A 15,140-nucleotide genomic window follows, 5' to 3' on the forward strand; every position below is an offset into this window, starting at 1 on the left:
TACCTATGGTCTATTTACACAAATTATTCTTCTTTTTTAGATACATATATACCTATAAAAAATGTCAATGTCATTTGCACAAATCATCTTTATTTTTGGAAACTTGTTTTCTTCCTTTCAGGGTGGTTTTTGTAAGGTAGGAATAGTTCGTATAATTGGATGGTAAATCAATGAGTGTAAATATAATTATTTCTTTGCTTTGATTGTTTGTCTCCTACACTATACCTCCTCAACTATCATTTAATCTATTTTTATAATTTTTCCACATGCTTTTAGTTTCACAACTTCTCTTTGGTGTTTTCGAGATATCTTCAAAAAGTATGTAATATTTATTGGCACAAAACATTAATTTAGGACTAGACAAATTATCAATTTTGGTAAATTCTCAATGTATCATCTCTACTATTATGCAGAGAAGACGGTTTTTAAATTTAAAATGATAGTTTGGACACTACTATGCTAAATTATTATAATACAAAAATATCCTTCAATTTTCTAACTCACGTTGAATTAACTATCCTATATTGTATCTTTAGATAATTAATTTCATGTAAATTTACTTCTGTTTTATTTAAGTTTTTTATTGTTAATTAAAATAGAAATAATATATTAGTATTTGTGTTGCATCAACATATATCGTACAAAATTTTAATTTTCAATTTAATTTTAGTAAGATATTGACAATTAATGCTTTAGAAAAAGTTATCAAACAGATTTTAGATTTAAGATTGTAAGTCAATGATGAATTTTAATATACAAAAACAAAAAATAAGCTTCAATAGGATAAAATTATCATTAAAAATTGTGCGTGCAAATATTATGTGCCACAATATCTATTTTTCTTATAAGTACCAAGTATTTGGACAATGAAATATTTAGCCTCAAACTATCATAATCCCCTTTAAGAAACAAAATTACAATAAGGTACCATCAAATTTGATAAGGATATAATTTAGAGTTGTTGAGGGATATGGTCTTGTATCTAATATATTTTATATATTTTACTTTAATTTATATTTTTTTAATTATTTATTAATTTTGTTCGAGTAAAATTGCCTAACCACCAACCCAAAAAAGATAAAAAGAAAATGATAAGAAAGAGAAATGGATTTGGGTCTTATCCATAATTTAGAATTTAATGCACAACTTTGAGTATAGAGACCTGTTGGGTTTTGAAGAGGGTAGTGTAAAGTCTAGATATAAATTAATTTATTGGGTCTTGCTTAGGTATAACCCATGGATTTGGGTAGGGTGTTACTCTATTTATTACATCTCTAGATATAATTTTTTAGATAAAAATAATAAAAAGAAAAAGTAGAATTTGTACAAGTCATCTATTAATAAGGAAAATAGAGAAATAATGAATAAAGGATACTTTTCTAAAAAAAGTTGAAAAAGGAAAATGGGGGTGGGGGTGGGAGTGGGAGTGGGGGCGATGACTGGATGGTGATAGTGGCATGAGCATGTGATCATGCAGGTGAAGTGAACCCCATCACTCATCATATATTATTTATTTCTTCAACTCACCTCTCTCTCTCTCTCTCTCTCTCTCTCTCTCTCTCTCTCTCTCTCTGTCTGCCATTCAAACACACACACACACACACACACTACTATACCCCATCAAACATGGGATGGGTTTACATACAATACATACATAATAATGGGGCCCAACTACACCACCAGAATTGGACAATTTGAGACGCCATCACCATCACCATCACTATCACCGACCCGACAAAGATCTTCATTTTCTGACACCTTAACCAAATACGCTGCACATTATCAATACCAAAATATTATGTACCCACTTTATAATCAATCCATTACTCCTTTTCTTTTTGCTACTTCTTTTCTCTTTTATATATATACTACTAATAATCATGTGCAAGATATTAAACTTTATATATTGAATTATAACATTACATGCAAGAACAATTATTAATATTATACTAATCAAAATTGTTGTATTAATAGTAGTTACTCTATATATATTGAGAAAGATAATTTAGTAAAATAACATATAAATACACCTAAACCTCCCCTCAAATTTTATCAATAGTATATATATATATACACGCAAGTACACTAAGATTTATACTTAAATTGTTATCAGAAAAACTAATTTTGCACAGAGAAACCACTATCACTCTAATCGCACTCTTAAATATGTATATATATATATACAGGAGAGAGAGAGAGAGAGAGTTAATTATATTTAAATTATTCCTAAAGATACTATTCCGTACAGGAAAACCACTATCAATCTAATAAGTGGCAATGTTCTTAGCCTAACATAATTATTTCTCGACCCAATACTAAAATTAAATATAACTAGATGGAAAATATGATTTGTATTTTAAAAAATGTGAAGAAACATAGTGGGTGCGACAAATAAGCACAAGCATGAAAAAGAATACTTACATGAATGCCACTAGCAAGACCACCATCTTTATGCTGTACAAACCAAGCAGAACACTAGGATGGGGACTCATTAGCAGCATATTTTACTCACAACCTATGGCCCTTATTCTCATTATAAAACTATATATCAAACTCTTTCATGCCACAAATGTAATGGGAACAAATAAATGAAATGGTGTACTTGAGGGTTCTGTTTTCTAGCACATGGGAGCCCTTCTTGGCACGCTTTTTCTCTTGTTCAACATCTTCTTTGGCCTCAAAACTGGACTCGACCATGCCTGGATTACTTCTGACGATGACTCGGTTAAGGAGAGTGAGCTGGAAGTGTATTTGATTTCATAGGAATTGTCCTCTGGCTCTAAATTTGGTAGATGGCCAACTTTAGACATCGGCGTGGAGATTATCCTGTTGCTTTGGTTTGTTGTGATCTCTGTGTCTATTGAAACCTGCAAATGTGCAATGGAGTTGAAGGGAACAATCGGTGAAACATATATTAGAAAGACAAAGACATCGACCCAATAAAATGCATATTGAAAGTTAAGAGTGAGGATTGATTTGATTACTTTGCAGGCAATGGAACAAAAGCGATTGGGCAAGTCTTGTATGTGCCTCCCACAAGCTTCACAGCAAGTGCCTCCCCCCTTTGCTTTTGAACTTTTTGTATCTTTTAGTTGAGGCCTGGGATTCAAATGGACAGCCTTCTCACCATTGATCTTGTATGCCTGTAAACATGCTTAATTTTAGAGCAGCACTCCATTTTCTTTTGTAGTTTTTTTTTCTTTGGTGGGGTGGGTGATGATCACATGTGGGAACCCTACTTTTTTTGTTTTTATTTTGGGTGTTCTGTTGAAAATTGAAGTTTTGTAATGCTTTATGAAGTACACTTTTTGTTAATGACTACTTATGTTTGTTGAAGACATAAAATGATAAACAATAATATTGAAAATGACAAATGCGTAATTAATGGAAAAAAGTAACCAGTTCATGTCCTCTTCTCATCAAATTACTCTAAACAATAACATATTCCACTACTAGAAAAAATTCCAAGCTCTGCAAGTGAATTAAAATTTTGTTCTTCAACCATCAATTCTTCGGACTTATTATATGATATGCAACCATAAACTAAAACAAGAGTTAACTCAGTTAAGCAATCAATGATTCACAATCAAAGGTTGCATATTGCACCACCCCACCTCCCAACCCCAAGAAGAGGAGGAAAAAGTGGGCAGAATAGTACTTTGAATTCAGATTTGAAAAAGAAAAAGTACAACAAATTTGTAAGGAAGTAGTAGTAAGAAGTTGTTGACAAAAGAATTGCAAATTCAACATTGCTGTTCAATGAGATAATGATGAATTACCAAATCAGTTAACAAGAACAAGCAACTTAATCTATATGGAATCCAGTACATATCCAAATCCAATGATCAACCTATTATCCGTAATTATCTTCAAAAACAAGATTATTTTTTGTTTAAAAAAAAAACGAAACACGCGTCAAAATTAATAAATAAATAAACAAATGAATATACTAACTTGAATGAGAGAGCAGTCGAGGTGCTTCTGAATATCGTGGAGTCGAACGACGTCGTGGTAGACGTATTTGCAGATTTGAAGGAGGCGATGGAGGCAGTCATGAGCCGGAGAAGTTACGCAATGCTTACAGAAGCAGAGATTGCAGTCTATACAGAACAGATTCCTCTCATTCTTCCTCAACTCCCCATGATCGACGCACGAACCGAAGAATTTGCTCCGAAGCAAACCACTCACCCACTCCGCCTGTTTTCTCTTCCTCAACCGGATTTTACATCCAACCTGCGAATAATTAGAAGAAAAAACACGATCAATCACATCCATAAGTAACCGAATTTCAAGCTGAAATGCTAAATTCGATTCGAGTGGATGAAAAAAAGAACTCCTCAAATGAACTTCAAGGAGTCTTGCAGAGTAAGAAACAGTAACGAATCAAATTCAAGCTGAAATCATTAATTCGGATCTCGACAATTACCATTTTCTGCAACTTAATCCAAAGCCGAATTCTCCGATTGATACTTGAAAACAATCAAGAGAATTTTTTCTTCAAGAAAAAAAAACACAAATTTGAAGAAGAAGAAGAAGAAGAAGAACTGCAGAGAAGGGCAAAATTAATGCATGGGATGGGAGCAAACAATGAGAGAGAGTTCAAAGGGTTGAAAGTGATATTCCAATGAGGTATTTAAATTTGTGAATTAACAAAAAAGAAATAGAAATTAAAAAGGGAAGAAATTTTAAATTAAATTTAAATTAAAAAAAAAAAAGGATCTTTGAAAATATATATACTGAAAAAGGCCTTCAAATGATGTTCCCACACACACACAATCATCAGGATTTGCTATTGGCGGGAAAGTGTGTCCATCGTGGCCGTTGGATCCTCGTGGGTCCCACCTGATCAGCCCTTTCGGTCCACTAGGCGGAGGGAGAGGATCGGGCTGTAGCCGATGCCCGTCCCGCTAATCTCGGCCGTTGCTTCCGGGTCCGTGGAGGCGCCGCCTGCTCTTTCCAACACTTTTGCTACAAATTCTTCTTCGCTTCTGTTTTCAACACTTTTTTCCCTTTAAAAATAATTCCATCCTAAATTGGAAAAATAAATTAATAATATACTTTGTTTTTTATTTTTTTCTATTCTTGATATCTCGTCTAATAATTAATGTTGATGTCCGACGACGTGTTGATATTTATCTTATTCTATGTGAGCTTATTATAATTCATTTCAATTAATATTGATATAATAAAAAAATAAGACTTTATTTTCTTTTTTCTTTTCAATTCCTTTTTGTTGATATTATGGAATGTGATTAAAAACTAAAATCAGATTATAGCTATTTAGGCTTTGGATTTATAACCAAATAAAGTTCCAAATCCCCCAAAATTGATTGGATTTTAAATTAATTTCCCAATAAAAAAGGATGTATAATAAACTAATATATCAATTCATCTTAACATACTTGGATTTCTCATTTATCATAATCTAATCTTAATTTGAACATCTATGTGCAAGGAAAATTTGGAGTAATGTGATTTTAGTGTTGTCTTAAATGGAATTGATTAAAGGTTGACATCACGCATATTTAATTTATGTTTAATAGTAATATGTTGTTTTTTATTTACTTTAAAATTTGTTAATTAATTTTAAAATATTATTGTATTACGTATTGAATATTGTAATAATATTATCTTGGTCAATTTTGTTAAAAGAAACGAATAGAAATCATTAAAAAAGGAAAAGGGTGAATAAAATCACAAAAAATTAAATTTGAAAGAGAAAATGCGTAGGGTTAATTGATTTGATCTCAAAGATTGAAAAGGAAGGCAAGCAATACAATGATAGCAAGTAATGATCTTTGAAGGGTAATGATTTTCCTCAATCTATGTCTATGACTTGTGCCTTTAATTATTTCTTTCTACCCATCATGCCCCTCTATTTATATTATAAATATTATTGTATTTTATTATTTTTAAACTGTAGATCAATCACGTATAGTTACATTGGTTATATAATCAATGATCATACATTGTGGGATGGTATTGAATGAAAGACCATGGATAATGATCATACATACCTAATACCTTAATGCGCATTATTTTCTCCTTTTGCCTATGTATGACAAAGAAAACAATCAAAGTGTTAGATAATTGTGTAGAATTAGATACTCACCAAGGTACCAATATATGACAGTTGAGCTAAATTTGCTCATCATCTTTACCTTTACATACAACTTTGAACACCCAACATCTTCATGTGCACCTACAAAATTTTACTTACATGCTGAAAGGTTCCACAAACTTCATCGTTCCATCATAATAACTGTGAGTGCTAAAGCAGAGGTCTTATCACCATCGCCATCGTTCATATTTGTTCTATTATGCTACAAAACGCGCCAAAGCTCATTCCCTGCATTTCCGGCCAGGACCCATCCTCGTATTTGAGGGATGTAGACCAGTCCAGCCCATACCCTCTCACCCAAACTTGGGCACCATCATCCACCATGCTGCGTACCACCTTTTCGTCGTCAATTTTCCTCAACCCTCCTATTTGGCTCACCACGAATTCATCCATAATACAGTAAGTATCCCTCATGGCCCACTGTGCCACCATTTTAAGGTCGCCAATAGTGATCCATGGCTCGACTACCACAATCTCACCCGGCGACGATGGCCTTGTGAACTGTGTCTCCAACTCATCAAAAGTTGGTAAAACCTTACATGTCAACTTCATTTGGTTAGTAGTTTCCCCTTTAACGGGCCACTCTTTTACGAATGAATTTGAGCACAACACTAACCGAGTCTCGGAATACCCTGCTAGCACATTATCACAAAGAAAACGCACATCCTGTGATAAATCAAAGCGTAGCTCAATACACGTTCCTGGCTGAGTTTCATGAATGCTGAACTCAGCTAATCTGGAGAAGGGATTTATTGCACGACGAACAATTTGATTATCCACTGCAAAACATTTGATAGATTTCAGCACAAAATCAATCAAACCAGTATCTCCAATTGATTTTCTTGCCTCGTCTCTCAGTTCTTGCCTAGATATACTGCATTCTCTTTCAAGGTTATTTGCCTTGTGCTTCTTTAACTGATCAATGATCACAAAGAGCACTTCCTCCAGCCTCCTAGCAGACCATCTGCAGTCCTTTGTCATTATATCCACAAACGTCTCAAGTCCCATTGGAGTTTCCCCTGTTCCCGAATCAAAGCTGCATGCATTAGAAATACCCGTTGGAATTCTTGATTCAAAAGCCAGCATGAAGTTCAACAAGTCACTAATGGTGATCAGGGGTTTATCACTCAATTTTCTGTACATTTCTATCATTTCTCTGATCCTCCTTACATGGCTCTTGTTCTTTAAATCACTGATTATTGTATCAAGGCGTAATGAGCTCAGAAACAGGATTGCTGAATTAAATTGCTCTGCGATTCCAGGGACTCCACCACTAAATTTATAGCCCCATTTCTCAAACCATGGCTCTCCGTAAGCTACACCGTGGATCAAACTAAGCCGAACTGCTTCTCTTCTTGCAACATGAAGAGCTGAAATCTTCCTGCAAAAAGTATAACACTTATCTGAAAATCGGTAGAATTCACAAATGCATTAGCCCAAAAAAATTCCAGAAGAACAATTAACCTCGTTCTAAGAACTGTGCAAAGACGGTCCCAGAATTCCATGCTATCATCAGCAGCGAAGAATCTTGACTTGTTTTTCAAACCATTAATGCGGATGAGATGCCCATATCCGTTACAGTGAATCAAGCCATACAAATTATGGCTCTGAATTTCAGCAAAATCCTCGTCCAATGGCTCATTCCAATTCTCTTTCGCAGGAATGATCAAATGGTACTTTCTCTTGCAAATAAAATGGTGACCCCATCCTGCAAAAACATAATACTCCCGCTACATGTAATGAATCAATATAAATCGAACGGAGCAAAATTCTCACCTCACAAATAATTAAAAAGAGAGAGAGAGAGAGAGAGAGAACACCCGCTCAGCTTCACCAAGAAACATATGAAAATATAGTTTATGGGGAGGGGGAAAAAAAGCAGAGATCATCGTAAAATTAAAGAAAGAAACCGCATATTCACAGTGAAAAAAATTCCAACCCATCCAGAAGTAAGATTTGGAAGCAAAACAAAACCAAATACTGAACGAAATTTAAACCACCTGATAAATCACAATGATGGCACAAAGGATCAAGAGAATTTCGAACGGTTTCTTCCATAGTGTAGAGCGGGAAAACGCCTACGTTCTCAGAGAAGAGCGAAGTACACCACACGGGCATTTCATTAACGGTGTAGTCTTCAATTTCGGCAAAGTTCTGAAGAAAAATCCGAATGTTATCTCTGAAGGCTCCGGACAGAGTCTTGTTCATGGAATCCGGGACTGCGAAATTCTCAAATTCGAAAAGCCTCTCCGAATTGACCCTGTTCTTCCTCTTGTTGCTTTGTGTGTGAAACACGATCGAACCCATTCGAGAAAAGCTGTAAAGAAACTGCGAAATTCTCCTGTTACTGTTCTCCCTCTAGTTCGTGTGTGTTTGTTTCGAAGTTTGATTGTGTGAGTGGAGAGAGAGAGAGAAAGTGGCGCTTGAATTCCGAAGGTGCATGTATTTACGTAACTGTCCTTTTAAGGGCGGGAAAGATAAGGATTTGTTTACGGGGGCTTTTAGTCAATTCATCGAGCCGTAACTAAATGTGGTGCGACTGTTTTGGGTTCACGTGGGCGAAGTGAACCAACTTCGGGTTCTCTACGGTTGGTGTTGCAGTCAGTTCCTCCAGTTTGAACATTGGCATTCTCGGATTGATTAAATTGCTATTTTGATGATTTATTTATTTTTTGTATTTTTGTAGAACTGAAATAAATTTTCATTCTTTTTTTTTATCATTTCACTAAACTCACTTTAATTATTAGGATAAATTATAAGGGACTTCTTTGAATTTTTTCTTAACTGTAAATACACCTCATCATTTAAAAAATTACAAAAATACACCCTTATGTTAATTTCTAATGGAAGCGGGGTTTTATACAGGATTTTTTAAATTATAAGGTCCTTTTAACTTATTTTTAAAACACAGAGAGGTCTTTTAGTTAATTTGAGAAAATATCGGGGATAAAATGCGATTTTTATTTTAGAACGTGAATTATCTATTAGTTCATTATTTTCCTATTTTTAATATATCTAAAATACTTTTAAATATTGCAATCTTTTTTACACTTGAAATAATTAGATTTTTTAATTACTTATAATCACTCATTTTTTTTATATTTTTAAAATTGAATTCTCTATCCATTGCTCATTTTGTATATTAAAGCTTGAATTATATGTTAATTACTTACGTTCCAACTCAGATGGGTTGGTTTTAATAATTTTTATTGGGTTTGAATACTGATTGAATTTAAAATAAATTAATTATACTATGTGTTCTGTATGAGTTATAATGGATTTCAAATTAATTCTATTATGTTTAATTTTGTATTAGTCGATCAAATGTTATTTTTAATATCAAGCGATTGATAAAAGATTTACCATAATTATGAGTTCAATATAAATTATGTGTTTAATTGAACCAATTAGATCGTATTGCTTCTCATGGATCCTTAAATGGGTTTCACTATGTTTAACTTTTTGTTAGTCATTTAAATATTATTTTTATCATGGGTTTAATTAAAAATATTATTATAATCACGAGTTCAATTATTAAGTTCTGTGTTTAATTAAGTAAAACTAGATCATATGTCTCATATGATTTCTGATGGGTTCGGAATAGATCTCGTCATATTTATTTTTTAGGGTTAATTACAGTTATATCTCATATAAAAATAGGAAATTATACTTTCACTCCCTCTGACAATCCTCTGTTTATATCTGATTCAATTTCATTCAAGTTTGGATGGAAAATATTGACTTAAGTAAAAAAATATTACATAATATATATATATATATAGAGAGAGAGAGAGAGAGAGAGAGAGAGAGGGAGTGGGTTAACTATATTACATTTTTTCTCTTATGAGTATAAAATTATTACATAGAAATGTTAAGTGAGGGATAAAATTAAAAAATTACATAACTTTTTTGGCTAACATCACTATTTTTTGTCCAAATCTTAATAAAAGGGAGTCATGTGTAAATAGTGAATTTTTGAAAAGAATAAAAGTTTAATTTTAATTTTTTTCTTGAAAAAAATATAATTTTGTATATTCAGAGGGGATTTAAGAGTAATTAATCCTATTTCTTATTAGTCAATCAAAAAATACTATTTCTTATTTTCTAATATTGATTAGAAATAATATTTATTTTTAATAATACTATGCAATCGAACAAAGATATCACGACATTCATGATTATACAAGTATTTTTAATTTTTTTCTAAAATCATATAAATTTAATATTTAGATAAATATATTTTTATTTCGCTAAGAAAAAAAGAAGCATGATAGACCTGTAATTTGGTAACTAATACATTATTGCTTCTTGGGAGTTTTCATTTCATAAAATCAAATCAAAATTTCAATAATTGAGAAAATCAATTATTAAAGGCTAAGGATTTGTAATTGTAATTAGATATCACACCGACATACATAATTTGCTAAAAGAATAATAGATTAAAATTCGAAAATAATACCCAATCAATTCGTTTCCAACTTAATCCATGTATATACATTTCAAACTCAGTCGATTTTTATCATATTTAAATTAATAATTTTTTACGTCAATTTTTTTAATATAAAATTATTATTATATGTACCCAAAGACAGTGTCACGACAGCTTGTTAATGAAAAAATAAATAAGGAGGCGCATAATAATCTAAAGAATTTGATTTTGTAGGGAAAATATGTCAATAATTTTGATTAGTACAAATAATTCATAAAACAGATATATAAATTTGGGTGGAGGGATCCGACCCGGGAGAAATGTCCAAGTTGGGTGGCGGCAAAGGCATCACGATCACGTCCTCAGCCTCTGGTCCCAGTTGATCGTTTACTCAACTAAATAATAACAATTGACTCTGAACTCAAATGGCGTGCAATTCATCCAGTTACTCCGTATTGCCCTTATCGCTACTGTTCAGTCTCGATTGTGATCACTGCAGAGTTGGAGGTTCAAGGAAATGTAAGCATCTATTTGCAGTGAAGTAATTTTACTTGTATGATCTTTTCCGAAACGAGGATTTACCTGTTATGATTGTAGTGTTCTTCCTGATTTAGCTGTCTTGCTGGGGGGTCTCTTTCTATGTTTAATTTTGTGTTGCTTGAGTGGGGTTGGGTGCAATACCTTTTTGAGCTAATTTTTGATGAATCAGAGTTCAATTTTGTATTTAAATGGAGTTTTTTGGGGTATGTATGTAGGGTAGGGTGGGGAGGGGAGGGGAGGGCTTGCTGTATATATCTTTGGCTGTTGCGATGATTAAGTAATTAATTGTGCACTAGCTCATGATTATCATTTTCTTATCTTACCCAGCTTCGTATGTAATAGTAATCAGAATGCTGAATGTAGCCTGTGAGGCTGCCAATTCTTTTGGTTGTGAGGAAGCTGCAAATGCCAGTCCTGAAGACGGCACGTTCACCCCTCTGTGATCGGTTAAGAGTGCGTTGCGTTTTAAATGTTCCAAGAAAACAATCAAAGATAGGGCTGCTAGTCATGCTATCAAAAGGCAGCCAGAGTAATGCGTGACGATGGCATATGCTGCTGTCAATTCCCTTTTGCAAACACTAGACCTTGTCATATTTCCCAATCCATACTTGACCTCTCAAGACGATGACCAGTTTGCATCTTTAGGGGAAAAGCTTAGGTATCTGAAAGGTTTTCTTGAGGGTTTTGTGAGGAGCCGTGGTGACCATGGAAAGGTTAAGGTTTTGGAAAGACAGATTGAAGATTCAGTGAATCGAGCAGAAGATATTGTTGAAACATATTTATACACTGTGAGAAGTACAGTAAAGAGCAAGAACAGTCGAAGAAAGGATTACAAGATCTTCCAAGAAGGTTTGAAACAAGTAATAGAAGAAATTGATTCTGTCAAGAAAGAGGCCGTGGAGATTTGTGGTAATCCATACGATCCAAATAATCTACATTCAGGGCGTTATTTGTTTGGGAGTTCATCATGGCACGTACCAAGTTCTGCAAATCCTGTTGTGGGCCTGGACAATGACTTGGTGAAAATCAAAGATCAGCTCACTGGATTGCCATATAATCTGGAAATCCTCACAATCGTGGGGATGGCAGGAATAGGTAAATCCACTCTGGCTAAAATAGTCTATGATGATCCGTTGATAGTGTATCACTTCTATGTTCGTGCATGGATTACAGTATCTCAAGAATATGAAGTGAAGAATATATTGATAGGGCTGATTCGCTCTGTTGCTCAGCTGACAGATGATATCAGTGCGAAGTATGATGATTCCGAGCAGCATTATAAAGTTCTAAAAGATGGTATCAACCAGCTGAGTGATCAAAAATTAGCTGAACAACTCTATAGGAGTTTAAAGGGTAAAAGGTATCTTATTATCATGGATGATATTTGGTGTAATACCGCATGGGATGATGTCAAACGATCATTTCCGGACGACAAGAATGGAAGCCGGATAATTTTGACAAGCCGGCTCACAGAAGTGGCTCTTTATGTTAACTCTGGGAGTCCTCCTCATCATATGCGGTTTCTCAGTGTAGATCAAGGATGGGAATTACTGAAGTTGAAGGCCTTCCCGAAACAAGGATGCTCTCTTGAGTTGGAGGAAATCGGAAAGCAAATTGCAGAAAAGTGTCAAGGGCTTCCCCTAGCAATTGTTGTGGTTGCGGGTCATCTGTCCAAATTGAGCAAGAAAAGAGATTTGTGGTTGAACGTTGCTGACAATGTAGGCTCACTTGTAGCTAGAAACCGAGAACAGTTTTTGAACATTATTGCTATGAGTTATAACCACTTACCTCATCACTTGAAAGCCTGTTTCCTTTATATGGGAGCTTTCCCTGAAAATGTTGAAATCCCTGTGTGGAGACTTATATCATTGTGGATTGCAGAAGGGTTTTTGAAACGGGAACTGGGGAAAAGCGTAGAAAAAGTGGCACAAGAGTACTTGGAGGACCTCATTGACAGAAGTCTAATATTGGCTGAAAAGAGAACCAATGATAGAGTTACTACCTGTCGTATGCATGATTTGCTCCGTGACTTTTGCCTGAGAGAAGCTGAGAAGGAAAGCTTTTGGCATGTTATGAGGAGGAATGACCTTTTTTTTCCTGAAGGCTTACAAAATCATCGTCGCCTCTGTGTGCAATCGGACATATTTTCTTATGCTATCACCGAATATTCAAATCCACAAGTTCGCACCTTTCTATCCTCAAATTTCTCAACTCGATTGTCTTTTTTTTCAGAGTCTGTATTCGCTCTCATGGGTTTCAAACTGCTTAGGATTTTAGATATGATTAGTTACTATTTCAATCATTTTCCTACTCAAGTATTGAAAATGATTCATCTGAGGTTTCTTGGTCTCTCAACTAGTGGTGAGCTTCCAGCAGCATCATCTAAACTTAGAAGAGGATCTGGGAAGTGGTATCTTCCGTTCTCAAAAAGATCGGAGCTTCCTGTATCAATTTCCAATCTTGTGAATCTACAGATCTTGATTGTTAATTGGGGATGGAGGGAAAACCACTGTTTGCCATTCGATATCCAGACGATGACCCAACTAAGGCACATCCGATTGAAGGGGGCAGTTGTCTATTTTGATGATCTCTTCCTAGCAGAAACCAGCAGAGCAAATCCATTGGTACTATCAAACTTACAAACGCTTTTGACTGTGAGCTCTACCAATTTCAGCAAGAAAATTGTTTCGATCATCCCTAACCTGAAAAAGTTGGGAATCCTAGTGTCCAAAAAGAATGATGAGCACCCAACTAATTTTCTGAATTACCTTTCCTCTTTACATTGCCTTGAAACGTTAAATTTGTCCTTCAGTTTACAAAATGAAAAATCTTCAACTATTTCACAGTGGAATGCGTTCCCTCCAAACCTCAGGGCATTGACTTTAAGTGGGAGCCATCTACCATGGGAAGAGATGGTCACTGTTGGGAAGATACCCAACCTTGAGGTCCTCAAACTGAAAGACCGTGCTTTCAGCGGCCAAGTATGGGAACCAATTGATGGGGGATTTCTTGCACTTAAATTCCTATTATTAGAGAACAATGAGCTAGAAATTTGGAAAGCAACAAGCACTCACTACCCTAGCCTTCAACACCTAGTTCTGAGGCTGTGCGATGCATTAATAGAGATCCCTTGTGGTATTGGGGAGATTCCTACCCTGCAAATAATTGAGCTTTATTCCTGTGGCCATTCTGCTGTTCGCTCTGCTAAAAGAATCCATGAGGAACAACAGAGCATAGGCAATGATGATCTTGAAGTTCGCATAAACCTGGTGAGTCAAGTAATTTGGAATATTTTTCAAATGATGTTTTCATCTTTATCGTGCTGCTTGGTTATTTGGTATAACTAATTACAACAAACAGCCTTATTTAACATAACATTTGCTTTGTGTAAGTAGGGGACTAATATTGACTGTATAGTTTTGGCAATGATAAGTTGTCATAAACATTTAAATCCTTCCCCTAACAACACATTCATTCATCCTCTATGAATGTACGGTATATTGAACATCATTATGAATTTTTTGTGTACAGGTTTAAAAGTTGTTTGAGCTTTGCCATCTTTCATCATTGCTGAGTACTGGAAGCTGGAGTTTGCAAAGCTGACATTTTTGGATAATTTCCTTTCTTGGTACATTCTTTTATGTATTTCAACTATCCAAAATCTTTAACTTTGTCGTATCTATTCCTATTCTAGACAACTCTCCCACTAATAATTTTATGCTTACATAGTCAAATCCTAAAAAGTGCAAAGGGAGGGCGAGGAACCTCTAGAAAAGCTAGATATTTGAGCAATTTAGTCTGACATATATTGTAGACTTAACATATCAATGTATTTAAATAAGAATCCTAACTTTACCTTTTCTTTTCTTAAGTGAAACTTGAATTCTAAACTCTGATCAATTTACTGAGATATTGGTGAATAGTTAAATTTGTGCGCTTATATACCCCTACAACTCTTTGGTACTTTTAATAGTGGGGTGGATAGAGACTATTATCTCTTGAACATATATTCTAGATAGCACTCTTGAAGATTCATGTAACGCAATCCTG

The 15,140-nt window shown here is 34.4% G+C and overlaps 3 protein-coding genes across 5 annotated transcripts; 1 reads left to right on the forward strand and 2 right to left on the reverse strand.

Annotated features, from left to right (window-relative positions):
- Nucleotides 1-1,471: 1,471 nt before the first annotated feature.
- Nucleotides 1,472-4,617, reverse strand: LOC105156178 (PLATZ transcription factor family protein). 2 transcript variants are annotated; one of them, XR_847348.3, is made up of 5 exons: nt 4,427-4,617; nt 3,955-4,233; nt 2,985-3,143; nt 2,422-2,867; nt 1,472-1,772 (listed from the first exon to the last, which is right to left on the reverse strand). XR_847348.3 is itself a non-coding variant. In XM_011072247.3 (4 exons), exons 1-4 carry the CDS (start codon nt 4,427-4,429, stop codon nt 2,619-2,621), a joined length of 690 nt encoding a protein of 229 aa, XP_011070549.1. In that variant the 5' UTR covers nt 4,430-4,617; the 3' UTR covers nt 2,333-2,618. The 2 variants fall into 2 exon arrangements, 1 of the variants encoding a protein (XP_011070549.1); XM_011072247.3 differs by lacking the exon at nt 1,472-1,772 and having other exon boundaries at nt 2,333-2,867.
- Nucleotides 4,618-6,107: 1,490 nt separating this feature from the next.
- LOC105156316 (PHD finger protein At2g01810) lies at nt 6,108-8,468 on the reverse strand. Its single transcript, XM_011072413.3, has 3 exons — nt 8,122-8,468; nt 7,586-7,829; nt 6,108-7,502 (listed from the first exon to the last, which is right to left on the reverse strand). Exons 1-3 carry the CDS (start codon nt 8,426-8,428, stop codon nt 6,305-6,307), a joined length of 1,749 nt encoding a protein of 582 aa, XP_011070715.1. The 5' UTR covers nt 8,429-8,468; the 3' UTR covers nt 6,108-6,304.
- A 2,404-nt stretch (nt 8,469-10,872) lies between these two features.
- Nucleotides 10,873-14,990, forward strand: LOC105156179 (putative late blight resistance protein homolog R1A-3). Of its 2 annotated transcripts, none has more exons than XM_011072248.3 (3): nt 10,873-11,069; nt 11,418-14,359; nt 14,622-14,990. In XM_011072248.3, exons 2-3 carry the CDS (start codon nt 11,633-11,635, stop codon nt 14,625-14,627), a joined length of 2,733 nt encoding a protein of 910 aa, XP_011070550.1. In that variant the 5' UTR covers nt 10,873-11,069; nt 11,418-11,632; the 3' UTR covers nt 14,628-14,990. The 2 variants fall into 2 exon arrangements, with proteins under 2 accessions (XP_011070550.1, XP_020547664.1); XM_020692005.2 differs by having other exon boundaries at nt 11,433-14,359.
- Nucleotides 14,991-15,140: the final 150 nt, after the last annotated feature.

Source organism: Sesamum indicum, linkage group LG2, assembly GCF_026168435.1.
Source record: "Sesamum indicum cultivar Baizhima isolate 11 linkage group LG2, ASM2616843v1, whole genome shotgun sequence".
Lineage (NCBI taxonomy): Eukaryota > Viridiplantae > Streptophyta > Magnoliopsida > Lamiales > Pedaliaceae > Sesamum > Sesamum indicum.

What these genes read in the sequence shown, in the direction of transcription:
- LOC105156178 (XM_011072247.3), bottom strand. An exon ending in TCGACTGCTCTCTCATTCAA is followed by an intron (nt 3,144 to 3,954) that starts GTTAGTATATTC and finishes GCATGTTTACAG; the next exon opens with GCATACAAGATCAATGGTGA. An exon ending in TTTGTTCCATTGCCTGCAAA is followed by an intron (nt 2,868 to 2,984) that starts GTAATCAAATCA and finishes GCACATTTGCAG; the next exon opens with GTTTCAATAGACACAGAGAT.
- LOC105156316 (XM_011072413.3), bottom strand. Translation starts at nt 8,428, where the DNA reads ATGGGTTCGATCGTGTTTCACACACAAAGCAACAAGAGGAAGAACAGG. An exon ending in CCATCATTGTGATTTATCAG is followed by an intron (nt 7,830 to 8,121) that starts GTGGTTTAAATT and finishes ATGTTTTTGCAG; the next exon opens with GATGGGGTCACCATTTTATT. An exon ending in TGCACAGTTCTTAGAACGAG is followed by an intron (nt 7,503 to 7,585) that starts GTTAATTGTTCT and finishes TACTTTTTGCAG; the next exon opens with GAAGATTTCAGCTCTTCATG.
- LOC105156179 (XM_011072248.3), top strand. Translation starts at nt 11,633, where the DNA reads ATGGCATATGCTGCTGTCAATTCCCTTTTGCAAACACTAGACCTTGTC.